The sequence below is a fragment of the Alligator mississippiensis genome, chromosome 3 (genome assembly GCF_030867095.1).
Source record: "Alligator mississippiensis isolate rAllMis1 chromosome 3, rAllMis1, whole genome shotgun sequence".
NCBI classification, from domain to species: domain Eukaryota; kingdom Metazoa; phylum Chordata; order Crocodylia; family Alligatoridae; genus Alligator; species Alligator mississippiensis.
Window position 1 is genome coordinate 276,801,696 of NC_081826.1, and position 18,782 is coordinate 276,820,477.

Below are 18,782 nucleotides of genomic sequence, written 5' to 3' on the forward strand. Positions count from 1 at the left end.
AATAGCAAAAGGTACAAATAGATATTCCGAAATCGGGTCTAACCTGTACTTCTACCAAGATAACAAAGTTGGAAGCATGAATGTTATGCTGCAGCTCGTACCTTTGCTATGCGTTTTAGAATCAAATATCATGGTTTCTGGAGAGAGTAGAGGGTAAGTCCTCTTTACTTTCTTTTTAATAGAGCTGTAGAGTGTTATGTCTACATCTGTCCAGAGCAGCCAGTGAAATGCATGCATCTCTCTTGTGCTGGCTTACTTCTGTAACCAAGAAGAAAATTGTTTATCTTTTTTTTTTGAGTCTAATGATATTATGTTCAACATCCTTGACTTTTGAGTCAAAGTAAGATGAAGGTAGCCAAAGCCAACCATGATCAGAGCAAGCTTATAGCATGGGTGCTCACCTAATGAGCCAGTTCCTTTGCTTGCAAAGATGTTACCTTCATTCTGTTTTCTGTTCTGTACATACAGTACTAAAGTATAATTGGTCTGTTGTTCAGCCTTGCCTTGTCTTGCCTGGTACACTTCTGTTGGACAAAATGTTAACTTACTGATTGTTCAAATTGCTGGCATCGCAGTTCCTAGACCTTGTTGATACTGTCCCTAATTATCTTTAAAAATAGTTCTGTTACTTCTAGGTTATCTCTCTACAGAGAAGCAAGGGAGACATTTTACCTCTGGCAAGTGTCGTGCCCTACTTGGTGCTATTTATATAAGAGCATAGGGATTTCCATATGGGTTAAGATCTGAGTGCAGTCTAGTTCAGCATCTCATCTCTGACACATGCCATCGCTGCATGCTTCAAAGAAGGAGTAAAAATTCTGCAGTGGGAAAACATGGAATGAGGGATATTTTGGCTTGGAGCAAAAAGTTTAAAGGTCAGTCTCTTCTTCACCCTGGTCAAGCTTTCTCTCTGAATTTCTACTGCTTTGCAGTATCCTGTCAGTGACTAGTACTACAAAGTATTCTACATGAGAAGCCTCATACCCTATACTCAAATCATGTTGGAATGATTATGCAGCAATCAAAAATCTGACTTCAGCACAGGAAGATATAACCAAGCTACCTCTTTAATATAGCTTACTTAAGTAACCACAGCAGTAACACTGGATTCACCACGCAAACACATACCAGATGGCTCTGGAGCTTCTGTTACTTCAGCTATGTTGCTGTACATTAAAGAGAGCATGGTGACACCTGTATATGCTGCAGTTATTCCTATTGCAATAAAACTATCCTCTTAAAGCAAGCTTGTGGCATCAGTGCTCACCTAGTGCGCCAATTCCCTTGCTTGATTCAATCAGTTTTGTAGTTTAAGGTGAACCAAAGCAGTATAGGTTTATAAAGTTAATGGTCGGTAACAATTTGGACAAAACCAACAGAATAAATACATGTTCAGGCCATATTGTGCAATATGGGATGAAACACAAACTGTAATCTAATCTGTGTGTATTGGGAAATTTTCTTGGAAGTACTGTAATCACCCTTTCGTCTTCTGTTCCCCTCCACCTTTAAAGGGATCCAGGCTTTCTTATCAGCCATCCAAGTATGGCTCCATTCATTTCAGCAGCTCCTGAAGGCTCCAGGGAAGTTAAAGCCTTAATGTACTAGTTACCATGTAAACAGACTAAAGACACACTTTGCCTTATAGCAAGGGAGAATGCTGGGAAAGAGGTGAAGTGATGCACCAAAGCCTGCCTAGATGATCAGTGACAACTGGGAACAAAACTGGGTCTCCTAAATTGCTTTCTGTGTCTCTGTCTGTGTTAAACCACATCTCCTTTCCTACTTTAGATGCTGCAAGTCAGAGAGTACTATCACGTTCCAACACGTCTTAATTACCTAAGATGCTTTATAACTTGCTGCTTTAGTGAATTAAATTTGTCTGCTGGGGAAAGGCAAAGTGAGAGGAATAGGCTTAATGTTAGTCAAGGGCAAGGAGTGAGAGAAAATCAGTAAACCTTTCTCCTCTACGAGACATTGGGAAGGCAGTCTCTCTTGTGTACCATTGCACGCGCTCTGGTGTGACTAATGTTAGAATGAAGGCACACCAGCATTTCTCTAAAATAGTGTTTTGTTCAGGAATAAGCCTGTGTAAGCAAGATCCTTGGCTTATAGCATGCTGATCTCCAGAAGAAGATAGCTAGGGATGGGATCAGCAGCAGTGCTTTGATCTGGAATCCAGCCTGCCTTGGGGTGTTCCAGATTGCAGGGGTTCAGGCATATCCACATGAAACCCCTTTTGAAAACACAAAAATCATGTTGGACAATGAAATGGCCAGCTGGGAGCCTTCTTCTGCTCAGAAATTAGAGGGTATTTTGAGGTTAGCATTTGTCTTTGAAGTCCTTGCTCCCTGCTGCTACATTTTTGATGGCTGTGCTGCTTTCAGCTCCTCCTTTCTGTTCAAACTGGATGCATTAAAATCTCCTGATTCAGCTTTGTTTGTCAGTAAGTAGAGCAATTTCCCGCACTCCAATGCTGAGGTGACAGGCTTGTCAGTTTTCATAATCTCTTCATTTTTAAATGACTTTGTTAATTAAAATGCCCTTCCAGGAGCTGTCACTCAGGCCTTTGAGAGTGACATGGAATGTGGATCAAGTTCTGTGGTTTCAGAGGTCACAAAACTGTTGCAATAAGTTCCTGCTGATATTTAAGTTGGTTCAAACTTTGGAACATATGACCCATATCCCTAGCAAGCTAAGTGAACTTTGTGCAATGGAGCAATGTATTTAATTCAGAGTAAATATTCGTGTAGCAGTTGCTACAAACACATACAGCATAAAAGTTGCATGTGGCTTTCTGATTTGGAAAAAGATTAAAAAGACAGACCTTAGCAACAGCTTTTTAACCATAAATAACAATCTAGTACAACCTTTCCCTGTTTGGGGTTTTGTCATAAACTCAAAATGCAGCTTTGTTACATCCATCTTTAGGAACTGAACAAATCTAAGCAATTCGATCCTTTCCCTGCACTGCCCCTCTTCTTTCCTCTTTCTGCCTTCAGGGCAGGTGCCTAGAACCAAATTTCTAAAAAAAATGTGGCTGCCTGGAAGTATGAGTCCAGCTATTACAAACTCCAAAAGCACTTTACAAGTACTGAACCTGATCAAAAGTATTATAAATTAGGTGTCCACGTTCCTATTGAGTTTGAAAATCTGGCCTGTAAGTTCCCAGGTCTTGCCATCTATGAGGACAACTGGCCCACTTTCACTTCTTCTAGACTCCCTCTGCATTGTCCCTAGTGTCACAACTATCCTTACACCCAAAAGGATACAGATTTACATCTGAGAGTCTAGAAGAGAGGGTTAAGACAAGCTGTTCTTTTTGAGATTGAGGACACAGTAAGCAGGCCCACCTCCCAGCCCCAAAAGGGTGGATGTGGAGGAAGAAGTAAATATTCACGGTTATTGCCATGCTTACTGCAATAATATTTCAAAGCACTACCTGCTTATTATGATGCTGTAGTGTATTTAGTTGTTCCTGTACTATTTTTGAAGAGTTAATGGGATGGCAGCTGGACCAAAATCAAGTTCCAGCAGGTTTGGAGCCTACATAACAATCTCACAGGTTCTCTGGAAGGCTGCAATAGCCACATTGCATTTTATATGGAGAGCACCCACATCCTATGCCTGTACATGTGCCCATACTAATGCTGTACTAGTGTGCCCGTAGGCAGACAACCTTCCAGTAGCACACGAGGGAGCAGCTGTCACTCTAGAAACAGGTCATGCAGAACCAGAATGGAATAACCGGTTTTCAGATGGCCTCCACCTCAACTGTGTTGTGCATTGTCCACACGCTCTACTTGTACTTGTTGCCTTTAATTTACAAATTCTTCTGGAATCCCACCTGTTTAAAATATGGTTATCTTCAAGCAAGTATCTATTTACCCATAGGCTTAAGTGTAAGGTCCAAAGATTTAGGGGTTGAGCGAGGAGAACTGTTTTGAAGAAGGCAGGCAAGCAACACTGCCTGACTGGCATTGATTAAGCAGCTGAAGCTGTGTAGACTGATCCAAGATGTAGCAGGAAGCCTGTAGGGCCTGCCAGTGTGAGCTGCCTCTCCAAAGGAGTTTGCCGCAACCCTGTGATCTCTCAGCTGTTTAGGGTTAAATGCTTGAAGAGTGTCAGGTCAATTTAACCCTAAAATGGTCTTTAGATAATATTCACTTGCTGTACATGTTTTCCAAGTAGAGAAAACTGAACTGCCCTAGTATATTTTCCTTATCCCAAATGAATAAAATGTACAAAGTAAAACAATATAAGGGCATTATATTTTATTATTCCTTCAGCACTATGCTCCTCAGGAGCTGTTAGAAGCAAAGCTAGGAGGACATGAAAATATTGTTGTACACTTTCAGCAGTGACTAGAACTGTCAAGTCCCTCTATTCCAAAATGCCTCCAAGAAAATTGATTAATTTGGGAACTACGCACCAAGGCTAGGTCCCCAAAATCACAAGCTATTGTTGCAAACTTAGGCCTTTCATTCTTGTGTTTTCAAATTTCGGGGCCTACAGGTGCTCATTGGTTTGATCTGGAGGTCACTACTGTGTCACTACTTTTCCTGACTTCCAGGATATGATTTGTGTGAAAGGTAAATGCATACAAAGAGCCAAATGTAGGATGGGTCCAGGAAAAGAAGAGGGGAGAAAAAGCGATTCCTTACCTGGACTTTGACATATACTTTTTTTGTTTTAAACCCTTCTGTCCTCCACTCTCCCTAGTGAAGAGCTTGACTTCAGAAGGCTATTTGTACACCCCAAGGCCAACGGCTGCTGCAGAACTAGGATCCAGATATAGGAGGATGGTAAAACATTGGTTAAAGGTTTTAAAAACAAACTTATGCTAGAGTTTGGATAGTTGACTGATACTGTATTTGCATGTTTTGTTTGCTAGCTCTTCAGAGACAGCTTTGCACAGGGATACAAGACAACTTAATGCTCCCTCTCCAATTGACTGTAAGCTGAGCAGCTGGAGTGAATGGGGACCATGTGACCCATGCTTAAATCAAAGGGTAAGACTTAAGTTCTTGCTCAAATACGTGGGGTAAATGGGTGTTCTGCCTATTTACCTACAGTATCGAGAAGAATGCTACATTCGGTCTCTTCATATTCTGGTCCTGTGATACAAGGCATCCTTAACCAGTTGGTATCAGGAATCAGGATGTCATGGGAATGCTTAGAAATATTAATAATTGCTTTCGTCTTTTTTTTCCTTTTTTGTAAAATGGCTATTCCTTGAAGCAGCAGCACAATTTAATGAAATTGGGGGGAGGTTCCCCCCAGAAAAGTTAAAAAAACAAAAATACCTAGGAAGCTTTTAATAAAAACTTTGCAGGGTTGGTCATCAATTTTCTTGGGAATGAAAACAAAGAAAAAAACCCCAATAACTCAATCAATATACTTGCTTATATGTACATGATTAGTTTCTAGCAGTAAAGAATGCCACCTACTGGCACATAAAGTGTACTCTTGTTTGTAAGTGGTAGGTTCCATAAAGGTGTTTCTGTTTTACACCGCTCAGCTAAATACAGATATTCAAAAAGCCTGAGGCAGAACTGATCAATCTACGCGGCTTTCTCAAATCTACATAGAATGACTCACAAGATAATGGGATTCATGTTCACCCTTCAATGTGGAGAGGCAGGGAGATGCCTGCGGTAGCCAAGGCCAGAAGGCAGGGGCACTCCTGCATGCCTCCCAGCATCCTGGACATTGCTGAGGGCAGCTGAATGGGGCCATCCCTAATTGGATACCTGGCACATGCCCTCCGCTGCAGGGAGAGGGGGATCCAGCACAAAATCTGCCCCCAGGCCTGCCATGGTGTGGGTGGGGGGGAAGTGGAGGCCCCCACTGCATGGACCCATCCCCCCCAGACCCAGTTAGAACAGCTGAGAGGACCCACATGGAGGAAGCTCTTGTCCCTGTTGCTTCCCTGCCCACTTAAGCTGGCCAGCTGCACAGCCCTGGCCCCCCATGAGTTGCTGCCTCTGAGTAATGGGGGAGAAATAAGGCCCTGCACCCTCCCCCCCAAGCTGGGTCTGGCTTCCCCCCTGTGGGGGGAGGCCAGGCAGTGGGGGGAAAGCCCAACCATGCATTCCCCCCCAGCTGTGCACACACTTGGAGGGGGAGCCTCTGTTCCCCCCATCACCCACTCCCCCTTCCTCACCAGTGAGGCAGCCGCTCACAGGTTTGGGGGCTGTGGAGCAGAGGCTTTGCTGCCTCCTGTGTGAGATAGCCTAGTGGGGCCAGCTTGGCACTTGGCCAGAGCAGATGATTGCTACTCAAGGATAGTCCACGTACCCTGCAAGGTGGGGTTAGCAAGGGAGATGAAAAGTATCCTGGCATACTGGCATACTGCAGCCTAACTCAGGTCAGGAGGGCATCTGGCACAGAAGTTTGGTAGACTGGTCTAACTTAAACTGATTAAATCTGATACTACATCCATCCAGATCTATCTTAGACTGGGTTCTGCCATGTTTAAACAAGTCTATGTGCACTCAACTTCAGTTCTGTTACAGGTTAGACTGGTTTCTGATCACTTATACCAGTTTATGTGTAATTTCTGTACTTAGCCCAAGTAACTTCTTGTGTCCAGGACTTAACCTAGACATTAAATATGAGATTCTTTCCTAATGTATGTGTACCACCTCTAGAGGAGGTAGTACAGGAATTAATGGACAATTGCTAATTTTGCTAAAACTAGGTTTGTGTTGTGTACACAGATTCTCTTCTAAACAAAACTTGAGTTCCAGGTAAATAAAACACTGAGTAAAACACGCATTCAGTGTGAAGGTAGAATTGAAAAAAACACTATTATTAAATGCGTACATCTTCTGAAGAATGTGGTATTAATGAAGGATTTCTATGCCATTGTCTACAGTGTTAGCCAGATTCTTAACCACTGTAAATCAGCATAACTGAGGCTCTGAAGCTATTTGAAATGTTGTTTCTGAAGTAAATTTTTAGCACTTGAGTTGCTTTCATGTGCTCTATAAATATTCATGAGGGGAAAGATACTTTCATGAATAAACAGAAGACTGAGAGTCAGATGATCTCAGCAGTTGGTGTTTGTTCTTCAAAAAGTCATCTAACCTCTCTTTTCCTCAATGTTGACATCTGTGCTTGTAGAAAAGATGGAACGTTGCTACTTACCATGTTTCATCAGCGTGACATGACACTAAATTAAAAAAATGCTAAACACATGAAACTTATTATTGCTGCTCAAAAAAATTGAAATTCTAAATGTTGACCAAATTTACAATTTAAAAATTCTAAAAAAAAATGGAAGAAAAGGCTGAAGCTTTCATAAAATAAGTTCCTGTTTTTCAACCTCTTAGCTCACCAGTAGTGAAGTGAGGAGTGGGCAACATAGGCACACATTTAGAAGAGGCACAGGAATGGTACCCACCCCCACAGCCAGCCTGGTCCCTACTGCCACCCCTAACACCACTACCATCCAAGGTGCAATCCCTGGTTATTAATCCTCTACAGCTCACCATTTGTCTCATAATTCTCACAAAATTTCAAAGCTTGGATGGGATTTTTTTCTAATTTTGATAAAATTTGACAATTTGAGAAAATGTTCAGATTAAGTTGAATTTTTTTCCTCTCTTCCCCCTTTTCTCTCTCTCCCTCCCCCCCCAAGTAATTCTTATCATTATATATCTTTCAAGTTTCGCTCTAGAAGTATTGTGAGATTTGGACAATTTGGAGGAAGGAAATGCCTGGAATCTTTGGGAGATACTCAAAAGTGTAACAGCAACAGAGCTTGTCTTGAAATGGAAGCTGATTGTGGAGCTGACTTTACGTGCGACTCAGGTAGATACTACTTACTTTCACACCATTATAATTAAGAATGTTCTCAAATCAGCAAAGCACTTACTGGCATACTTAATTTTAATACCATAAATAAATCCCATTAAAGTCTTAATGGGAATAAACATAAATGATGACTTGAGACAAAACTTAAACATAAAAGCCCCTGCCAGACATGCAGGTAAAGGCATGATGAGATCTGATGTGTGATCCACATAATTGCGCTTCCTGCCATGCCACATATACAGGGCAGGAGACTTGATTGTGGGGTTGAGTACCATGCCTTCTTGCTCCTCCCTATCAGCTGCTGGGGCTCCCAGCTGCAGGGATGCACCTGGCCGCACATTCAATTACTAGCATCCTAGGAACAAACCACATTTTTTGTGGAATAACTTTGTGTCTTAGTCCTTGCTTTCTAATGCCATTAATTGCTTTAACATGTGACTGGGCTACAGTTTAAGAGGTGATTAACTGGTTAATCACATCTTAAGTATATGTGGCAGGGGCCAAAAAATTACACAAAGTTAAAAAATATGTTCATGTGCTTCGGTAAATGGGGATGGTTTGCTGTGCCAGTGCCCTTTTTACTTTAGGTTTAAATCTCTTTGTTTCATCGTTCTACCAGTTCTGTAAATTTCTTTCCTCCCATTGTACCCAATCTAGTTGGCATTCTCGGCAATCTCTTCTGTCACGCTTTCAAAAAATAATGGAAAAATAAGATTTGAAAGAATTTTTAATAAAATTAGTTCAGATAGCTGAAGTCATTCTGGTAGTTCAGTTGTATCTCCTATGATTGGGATTCAAATGTCCAGCGTAATTATATGAAATGGTATAGAGATTTTGATAAAACTCTCTCCCAAATATCTCTACAAATTACAATAAAATAGAAAAGGCATAAATTACTATGAACAGGAATGTTTCACTGGGCTGCAGTATTGCAGAGAAGGACATGGGAGTTACAGTAGATCGGGAGCTGAATATGAACCAACAGTGTGCTTCTGTTGCAGAAAAAAAGGCCAACAGCCTACTAGGTTGCATTAACAAGAGTTTCATTTGCAAAGCAAGAGAAATGATTCTTCCACTCTATTCAACACTGGTGAGGCCTAATTTGGAGTACTGTGTCAAGTTTTGGGCCTCGCACTTAAAGAATGTGAAGAGAGGATAAGAAAGAGTCCAGGGGAGAGCAACAAAAATTACTAGAGGCCTGGGAAGCAAGACCTATGAGGAAGGGCTGAAAGAGCTAGTCTGAGAAGACTGAGGGGGGATTTCTAACAGTCTTCAGACACTTGAAGGGTGATTATAGATGGGATGGAGAAGGGCTTCTCTCTGCCTATAGGGAACAGAACTAGGAGCAATGGCCACAAGCTGCACCAGAGGAAATTTAGGTGTGAGATGGGGAGGAACTTTGACTATGATGGTGGGCACACATTGGTACAGGCTAACTAGAGAAGATGGAATCTCAAGAGCAGGTTGAATAGACACTTGCCTGAGATGGTTTAATTGGAGATTATCCTGCCTTGAGCAGGGGGCTGAACTAGATGACCTTGTAAAGTCCCATCCAGCCCTATTTTCCTATGATTCTATGGGGTTAAATTCTGGCCCCAAGTCAAGGGTGACAGGATCATATCATTTTCTATTTCAGAACATATAGTCAACAGGTCAAAGCACAGTAAGAGAAATTAGAAAGCATTTAGTATCTAAATGTATAGGCTGGCTAATTGACATTGATAAATGTCATCTTATGTTAGTGGTAAATGTAAACTAAAGAAAAATAAAGAAATCTAAAAATAATCAAGTATTCCACCAAAGTAAGTTGATATTTTTTTTATGAATGAAAAATTAAATGACAAGATATTTTGAATGGGTTGGCAAAGAAAACTAATTGGTAAAATGAAGGGTATTTTTCTCATGCTAACAAGCAGGATTGTCAACTCTCTGTAAATTTATGGACAAACAATAAAAAGCCTAAATGCTTGTCTATAAAATCTGCTTAAAAAATGGAGCCATCCATAAAAATAATAAGCAACTGGGATTTGATTGAACTGGAGTTTGATTCTTCCATTTCTGAAGAAGGCTGGATACTGAAGGACAGACAGAGCAGAGCAGCATGACCTGGTCTCAGTAGGAACACAGCACCTTTGAAGGAAGCATTCTCTCAGGGGTTTGTAGCCTATAACCCCTCTCCCACTAGCCACTCGCTGCTGCTGCATTCCACCACTGTCTGTAGTACCTCCTCACAGGTAGGCAGATAGTAGTTCTTCTCTGGGGGTCTGTGCTGGGATGGGGGGAGTGGGGCTGGTAGAAGTAAGTCTCAGGAATTAGCTGGGAGAAGCAGCATGGTGTGAGCGTGGTTGGGTTGTGAGAACATGGGGATGAGTAGGAGCACCTGGAATGGGCGAAGCATGGTATAAAACCATTGCTGCAGTAAAGCAGGGTTGCAAAACCAGATTTTTTTTTACTGATAACCAAACATTTTTACAATGGTTGGTTTTAAACCCTAAATTTGAATCAGGCCCTTTTCCTGGGATGCTAGAAGGGTAATATTTACATTATGTAAAACATATGTCAGTAAAAAGATATATCAGTAAAAAAGGTTGGTTGTCAGTAAAATGTCTGCAGATTATGAGTAAAAAAATTGCCTTGGTTGGCATTCATGCTAAGAAGCTAGCAATTAAGATGTTCACTCTCTCTGTAACAAATTAAAATATACTTTCAGAGGTGAAGATCCCAGTGAAGACTATTTGGGGTTCTCATTTAAAGGCCATATTAAGTCTTTGTTTCTTTCTGTAGGTCGCTGTGTCAAGATGCGGCTTATGTGTAATGTAGACAATGACTGTGGAGACTACTCTGATGAAAATGACTGTGAAGCAGAGCCACGATCACCCTGTCGGAATCAGGATATCGATGTATCAGAAATTGGAAGGACTGCAGGCCATGGGTATGTGACAGAGAAACAAAGTTCAAGGGAACAAGCTGGTTCTCTCTGTGCAGCATCAGGCAAGGTTATGAGACTAAGGCAAGATCCAGTGTCTGAGGCCAATGAGAGAGGTTGCTTTCTGTTGACTTCAGGGAACTTTGAATCAGGGCTGTATTTACAATTCCCTGCTTCCCCGAACAATCCTGGGAAAAAAATGTTCACACTGTTGACTTTTATTCATCTGGGGATAATAATGCTTAACTATGACTAATGATCTAGTGGCAAACACTGAATTAGTGCCACATTATTGCTAATGCCTTAATTAACCCCCTCTTTAAACACTGTTGTTTCATGGAAAGCAGCTGAAAACATCTTAAACATATTTTCCCATAGGAGGCATAAATATAATTAATGTAAAAAAAAAATCCTCTCCCCCTTGTTCCCGCCCCCCCACCCCAACCCTGTTCCAGTAGAGGTCAACCATCTTTCAGCAGCTCCTTAACTTACTCCTGCTGCTGCATTTATCCTTTTCAAGCACAAATTCTGTGTGACACAGTGTGTGCCATTGTGTCCTGGGCCTGAAAGGCTTGGTCATGTGGATCTGACAGTGGTTGTGAGGGCAGCAGGGTCAGTAATAACATCTGAGAGAAAAATGCATGGAAGGTTGCAGGCAAGAGAAGGACACATTGCTTCTCTTCATCTAAAAATGAATGGGGTTTGGCAAGGGACACATGGCCAAAATTTTCAAGTCATGGGTTTGTTTTTTTCTAGCTTGTCATTGCACTTCGCTGGCGGTCCTCAACTGATCTTTCACAAGTTGCTAGATGTTCCCAGTCAGCACACAAACACAATATCTAAAAATATATCTCCGCTGATTTATACACAAGACCAAATTTCCTGGAATCATAATCTCAGTTACTACCGTTCTGCCTCAGAGATGGAGAAATGAGGAAATATATTTATAGCTTTTTTTCTTAAACTACTTAATTCCCAGCTTCGTTGGCTTATAGAAACATTTTTAATCAATGTCATTGTTTATTCACCTTTCTTTCCCAACCACAGGCTGATTTGATTGATTGATTGATTGATTGATTGATTGATTGATTGATTGATTTTGGAGAAGTAGGGAAAGATCTTAAGTGGGTCCAAAAATAGAATTGGAAGCCAGCCACAGAAACTGGAACAGATAACAATTGAAGCATATTGCAGCACCACCTGGTGTTTAACAGGAAATGGTGCATTTCCAGGTTAATCAGTGATGACCACTGGGAAATATATCAGAAAAGGTAAATGACTGTGGTTACACACAGAAAAAATATTTTTGAAGTACAAAGAAATGTACTAGAACCACATATTTCTAGTGGTAGATATTACTACCTTTGTTTTAAAATCCAGGCATATTAAGACCCATTATTTAGGACTCCTATGAGAAATTTTTGTTAAGGTCTATAATGGTAATGATTATAGCTCTGTTTAATGACAATAATTTGCTAAAGCCAAAAGTGTGCATGGAAGTGGTAGCTCTTTCTCTAGGGAGTTTGTAGTCTAACAGACAGTTATGGAAAGGCAAATTATACTACAGTATCCTGAAGGAAGAAATGATTGTATATGCACGGTGACACACTAGAGACTAACCTATTCAGAGGCATGAACTTTCATAGGCAACAACTTACTTTGTCAGATGTTATGAACGGACTGGAAGAAAAGTTTTTATATAGAAAGGAAAGGGACGGGGGGGGACACTGCTAAGAGATGTAATTAGTAGGTTCAGTAGAAAAAGCTGAACTAAACAAGGTGGATCACACCAAGTTGGATGGAGTTGCAGCCACTCTGAAGGGTAGTAGGATTCAGAATGACCTGGCTAAACTAGAGAAATGGTCTGAAATCAATCAAATGAAGTTCAACAAGGACAAGTGCAAAGTCCTGCACTTGGGAGAAAATAATTGCATGCACAAGTACAGATTACAGAATGACTGGCTAGCCTTGGCCTGCAGCACTGCAGAGAAGGATCTAGGGGTTACAATGGACCATAAGTTGATTATGAGCTAACTGTGTGCTTTTGTTACCAAACAAACAAACCAAAAAAAGCTAACATCATATTAGGTTGTAGGTATGGGAGTATCTTACAAATCAAGGGAAGTGAGTTTTACACTACTCAGCACTGGTGAGGCCTCACGTGCAGTACTATACAAAATATGGGAACCCACCCTTTAAGAAAGTTATGGACAAACTGAAAAGAGTCCAGTGGAGGGTGACAAAAGTAATTAGAGGCCTGGGAAACATGACTTATGAAAGAGGCTGAAAGAACTATGATTATTCAGTCCAGAGAAGAGGAATATGATAAAAGTTTTTAAATACTTGAATAGCCTAGTCATTATAAAGTGGACGCAGATAGCCTTTTTTCTGTGGCAGTGGGAGACAGCATTAGGACCAATGACTTCAAATTTCACAAGGAGAAATTTAGGTGTGAGATTAGGAGGAACTTTCTGACTCTGAAAGTGGTCAAACATTGGAACAGGCTACCTAGAGAAGCAGTGGAATCTCTATCCCTGGAAATGTTCAAGATCAAGTTAGACAAACACTTGGCTGGGATGGTTTTGTCAGGGATGATTCTGCCCTAAACAGGGGGCTGAACTAGTTCCTTCTAGTCCTATTGGCTGCCTATACACATGCTCAGGGATGGGGGAGGCACATTTTCATTACAGTGGTTCTCAGACAGCCACTGTAATTAAAATGGCTTACCGTCTCATGTATTAAGCCCCTGGGCATTTTAAAATGGCCATGAAGCACTTTATCTGAAGTTAATGTGATGAGTTTCAGATAAAGCACCCCCTCAGTCATCTTAAAACACATGGAGGCTTAATGCACGTGACAGTGAAGTAATGCTAGAGTGTTCTAATTAGAACAAAATTAATTGCGTCTGCTCCAACACATTCTAATTAGCACACAAATGAGCACATGTATAGACAGCCATTGTGTCCAAGTGCCCAAACAGAAGGATTCTGCCATGGAGTTGGTATTGCAGCAAGGGAGAGCTAGGTCTAAATCTGGCCCTGTTGATTTGTGCGGTTCTGGTTTATTCTACATGTAGAACACTTTGTTGTAAAGCCCCAAGGGTGTAGGACCCCATTAGAGATTGTAACAAATCTTGGCTGTAGATAACTGATCTAAGAGCGCACTTCAGATGAATGCTGATGGCCTAGAGGTAGCTGTAGCAGGCACTTTGTTTCCAATAAATGTTGTGGTGATATGGCCATTAGTTTCACAGTGCTAAGGAAATTAATTTGCTGGGTCAAGAAACAGTTTGGGTGGAGATTGTTAAAGTCCTGGTGGAATTTCTCTAGAGATGATATCCCGTGTAGCCACATGATTATTCATAGATTGTAGAGTTGGAAGGGACCCCAAAGGATCGATGTGTCTGACCCCCTGCCCCAGGCAGGAAAAGGACCAAGATCAGATGACCCCATCCAGGTGCCTATCTAGCCTCCTCTTAAAGACCTCCAAGTTAGGTGATAGTACCACCTTCGTGGCAGCCTGTTCCAGATTCTGGCCACCCTTACTGTGAAAAAATTCTTCCTAATGTCTAACCTGAATCTACTCTCCACTAGTTTGTACCCATTATTCCTAGTTACTCCTAGGGGGGCCCTGGTAAATAGTGCATCTCCAACTCTCTATTGTCTTCCCTTGATACACTTATAGGCTGCTACAGGGTCTCCCTCAGACATCTCTTGTGATGGCTGAAGAGATCTCGATCCCCCAGCCTCCCATCATAGGGTCTTTGATGGAGGCCACTAATCATGTGAGTGGCCCTCCTCTGGACCCTCTCCAGATTCTCCGCATCCCTCTTGAAGTGTGGTGCCCAGAACTGGACGCAGTACTTCAACTGCAGCCTGACCGGTGCCACATAGGGAGGGAGAATCACCTCCCTTGATCTGTTGGTCATGCAACTGCTAATGCACGATAAGGTGTGATTGGCTTTGTTGATGGCTTAGTTACACTGCTGGCTCATGTTCATCTTGGAGTCATCTATGAGCCCAAGATCCCTTTCAGCCACTGAGCTGCTGAGGAGGTCATCCCCCAACCTATAGGTGTGCTGGGGATTCCTCCTCCCTAGGTGGAATACCTTACATTTGTCTTTGTTGAACTGCTTCCTGTTTCGTTCTGCCCATTGATCCAACCTGTCCAGATCAGCCTGTATCTGCTCCCTGTCCTCCGGTGTGTTAACTTTGCCCCATAACTTGGTGTCATCTGCGAACTTGGACAGGGTGCTCTCCACACTCTCGTCCAAATCGCTGATGAAGATATTAAATAACACTGGTCCAAGAACCAACCCCTGCAGGATCCCACTTCCCACCTCTTTCAGGGTCAAAAATGACCCATCCACCACCACTCTCTGCCTTGAGCGGGTGAGTGTGGCCTCTGGGTGCGGTCCCTAAGCCAGTTTGCCACCCACCTGACTATGTAAGCGTCCACCCCGCAGCCTGCTAGCTTCCTTATGAGAATAGGATGCAAAACTGTATCAAAGGCCTTCTTAAAGTCCAAGTAGATGACATCTGCCTCAGGTCCAGTGTCAAGGCAGTGTGTTACCTGGTCATAAAAGGCTATAAGGTTTGTCAGGCAGGATCTACTTGTGATGAACCCATGCTGGTTTCCTTTCAGCATCATTTCCACTGCTGGGCCTTCACAAATGTGCTCTTTAATGATTTTTTCCAGTGTTTTCCCAAGGATAGTGGTAAGACTGGCTGGCCTAACATTACCCAGCTCATCCCTTCTCCCCTTCTTAAAAATGGGCACCACGCTGGCCCTTTTCCAGTCCTCAGGGACCTGGCCAGAGCACCATGAGTGCTCAAACAGCTGTGCCAACAGCTGAGCTATGACACTGGCCAATTCCTTCAGCACCCGATTAAGATGTCATCAAACCTGTTAGTCTCTAGGTGCCATTCTTTCCTACCTTCTGTCTGACTTCAAACTAACAGGCCTAACCACCTCTGGTTTTATGTATTTTTTTTCACATTCTTACTAGATCTATGAAGCTATAAAATTAATCTGCTAACTTTCCAGTGTTTAACATTCTCTCTTCTTCATGAGAGAATGCCTAAGCACCTAATTCTTTGGGAAGAGAAACCATGGGCTGTGTATTAGGGCTGTGTGAAGCTTTGGTCCCCGATTCAATTTGGTGGAGATTTGGCCCAATTTGGTGGCCAAATCTCCAAATCCAAATCAAATCAAAGGACCCTTTAATCTCTCTGAATCGAATTGGAACACTCCAAGTTGATTTGGAAAGATTTGGAGATTCGGACATAGAGAAAGGTTTAAATGTTTTTTCTATGTATCTCTAGGTAGCAGGAGCTCATGAACACTGTGATGCTGGGGCACATGGAGCGTCTCACAGAAGCATCCGGGGGGCTCCCCTGTGTAATTAGCAGCAGACCCAGAAGTGGACCAGAAGCACTTCTGGTCCACTTCCAAGTCTGCTGGATAACCTCCCTCCCCCCACCCTCCACGCCCACCCAGCTCAGTGACTGGTGCCTCCTGGGTCGGGGGGGGAGGGCACCCAGGGTCCCCTTGCAGCCAATTGCCGAGCCAGGGAGATGCAGTGGGACCCGCCAGTGCACTCCTTGGCAGACGCGGAAGTGGACCCAAAGTACTCCCAGTCCACTTCCAAGTTCTCTGTTGAGCATATGGAGGGCCCCCCAGCTCTCCTGTGGGACACTCCATGCACCCCAGCATTGCAGCAATCATGAGCCATGCTTGTACCTCAAGGTATGTAGAAAAAACTTTTAAAGCTGTGTCTGTCTCCAAATCGCTGAATGTCCAAATCAGCGTCAAACCTTCAGATTTGGATTTGGCTGAATCAAATCAGGTACAGTGATCCAAATCAATGAACTGAATCATTGTACCTGATTCAAGCTGAATCCAAATCCAAATCGGATAGGGCCTGCTTCACACACCTGTACTGTGTATCTGTGTTGAATGGGTCCTGTCCTATTCATGCGTGAAATGTTCTTAATTCCTATGATTTTGTTTCTTAATACACAAGAAGGATAGAAGCGCATTTTTTAAAATGTCTCCTTATTTTGAACCCATAAAAAGGGCTAGTTGTGAGAAGCAAGTGTTTATTTTGTGGCTGTTTTCAGTCCATAGGTCCTACCAGCTTTTACTTTCAATACCTCTCCCTTATTCATGCATACACTTTTTATCCATAGATTCTCCCCACCCCACCCCCACCATACATTAGCAGGGATGTGTCTTGGTCTCTGTTTCACAGATGGAAAAGGCAAGGCACAGAAAGGTGAGGCATTTTTCCCTTTTCAACCAGCCAGAGAGGTGGAAAAAAGTGGCTTTCTTGAGGCCAAACCAGTTGCCCTCAGCCATTTAACTATGTCACCTCATAATTATACTTTAGATTTATGCTATAAACAGAGTTTCCATTCCATATTTAGAGCAGCCTTGACATTCCTTACAAAATAAATATCATGTGAAACACACCATCCACCTGAAATCCAGCTGCTCTGAGGTGGACCATGACACTAAATTGGATACAGCAACAGAAACCACCCCTTAGCCCTTTCTAAAAAGAACCTTCGAGACAATGCAAATGAGACAGGTCCTCTGACTCCTGCATCTCAACTGATTTTAGTACTGTTTTCTTGTGCTACATATATTTTTAACATATTTGACTTCCGTGGTTCATAATAATAAAAAGCAACCATACATCATCTTCTAAAAAATAAAAATCAACATATTTGTATTTTCCCTTCAGAATCAATATTCTAGGGATGCAGCCAATGGCCAGCCCATTTGAAAACGAGTATTTTAATGGCCTTTGTGAAAGAGTGCGTGATGGAAATACAAAGACATATTACCGCAAGCCGTGGAATGTTGCTGTACTTAATTATGATGTAAGTCTTTCTGTAAAAATTAGGATGTGTTCAACTGAGTTTTGACAGCCCCTTGGGAAGGTGAACATTTCCTTTAAATTAAGCAGTAACAAGTCTTCTGTAGCAAGCTCAAGGCAGAATCCAGATGGGAGAAGGTTATATTATTGTTTGCATTAATAACAGTGCGTGGAGACCCCAGGTGAATTCCCATTGAGTTCAGTGCTATGTCTATGCATACTAAGTGACAGTATGTCACTTAGTTTCCTAATAGTATGTCCTAAGTTTCTTCCACAAATTTACAGTCTAAACAGATGAGACAGATAACAGATGGGAAGAAGGGTGTATGATTAACTCTATTTTATGGATGGGGAATTGAGGCACTGCAAGAGTAAATGACTTTCTCAGGGTCACACACACAAATCTCTAGCAAAATCAGGGACTGCATCCAAATTTTCTAAGTCCCCCTTAGGTTCCTTAACCACAGAATTATCTTTTCTGTCAATATAATTAGAAGAGTTAAAACTTCTAGAGAGTCAGGCTAGGATTCTCAAACTTATATGGAAGATTTGGATTTCAAAGTCCCATTAACTTCAGAGATTTTAGAAATCTTTGCCTCTGTGATTTAATGAGAATTACTATCTTTATTTAAAGTTTTCTGCACCTACGCAAGCGGAAGATCACTTAGAGGTAAACTTTGAACATTTCAATAAGGAAGTCTTGAAAATAATAAAAGTTGCCTGTTTTTCTAACTATTCCAAAAGAAACAGTTTAATAACTAAGTAGCTATAAGATATGAATCCATTTTCCCCTTGGTGTATCATATTGCTATTACCACTGAAAAAAATAAAGAGAAGACAAGTGCCTCTGCTCTCAAAGGCTTCAGATGTAAAGTCAGCCTTCTCTAAAGAGATCCAGAGCCACCAACACTTTTTCCTGCTTTATATTCTGTTGCAATATTGGTGTGGTTATTGTATAAATCAAATTCATATAATTTATGGTGCAGATTGTGTCCTGAGATTGAACTACTCAGTGGAAAGTTACCTCAGGTCCATTGTAAACTGTCATTGACTTCAGTGGAACTATGATAATTTTAAAACAGCAGAGAACTACCTCAAAATGAGTAAATCTGGCAAAGTATTACCAGGAGGGTAGGTATTTGTTCTAGCAGT

General features: G+C 41.8%; 1 protein-coding gene across 2 annotated transcripts in view; it reads left to right on the forward strand.

Moving 5' to 3' along the window:
• C9 (complement C9) overlaps positions 1 to 18,782 on the forward strand; it is a 36,290-nt gene continuing 17,508 nt past the window's right edge. Inside the window, exons 1-5 of one of the 2 annotated variants that reach the window (XM_019496137.2) lie at positions 1 to 153; positions 4,895 to 5,012; positions 7,674 to 7,818; positions 10,606 to 10,753; positions 17,496 to 17,634. In XM_019496137.2, coding sequence (XP_019351682.1) covers positions 77 to 153; positions 4,895 to 5,012; positions 7,674 to 7,818; positions 10,606 to 10,753; positions 17,496 to 17,634 — 627 coding nt within the window. In that variant the 5' untranslated portion in view covers positions 1 to 76. The remainder of the gene's footprint in view (positions 154 to 4,894; positions 5,013 to 7,673; positions 7,819 to 10,605; positions 10,754 to 17,495; positions 17,635 to 18,782) is intronic. The other variant, XM_014594005.3, reaches the window with a different exon arrangement.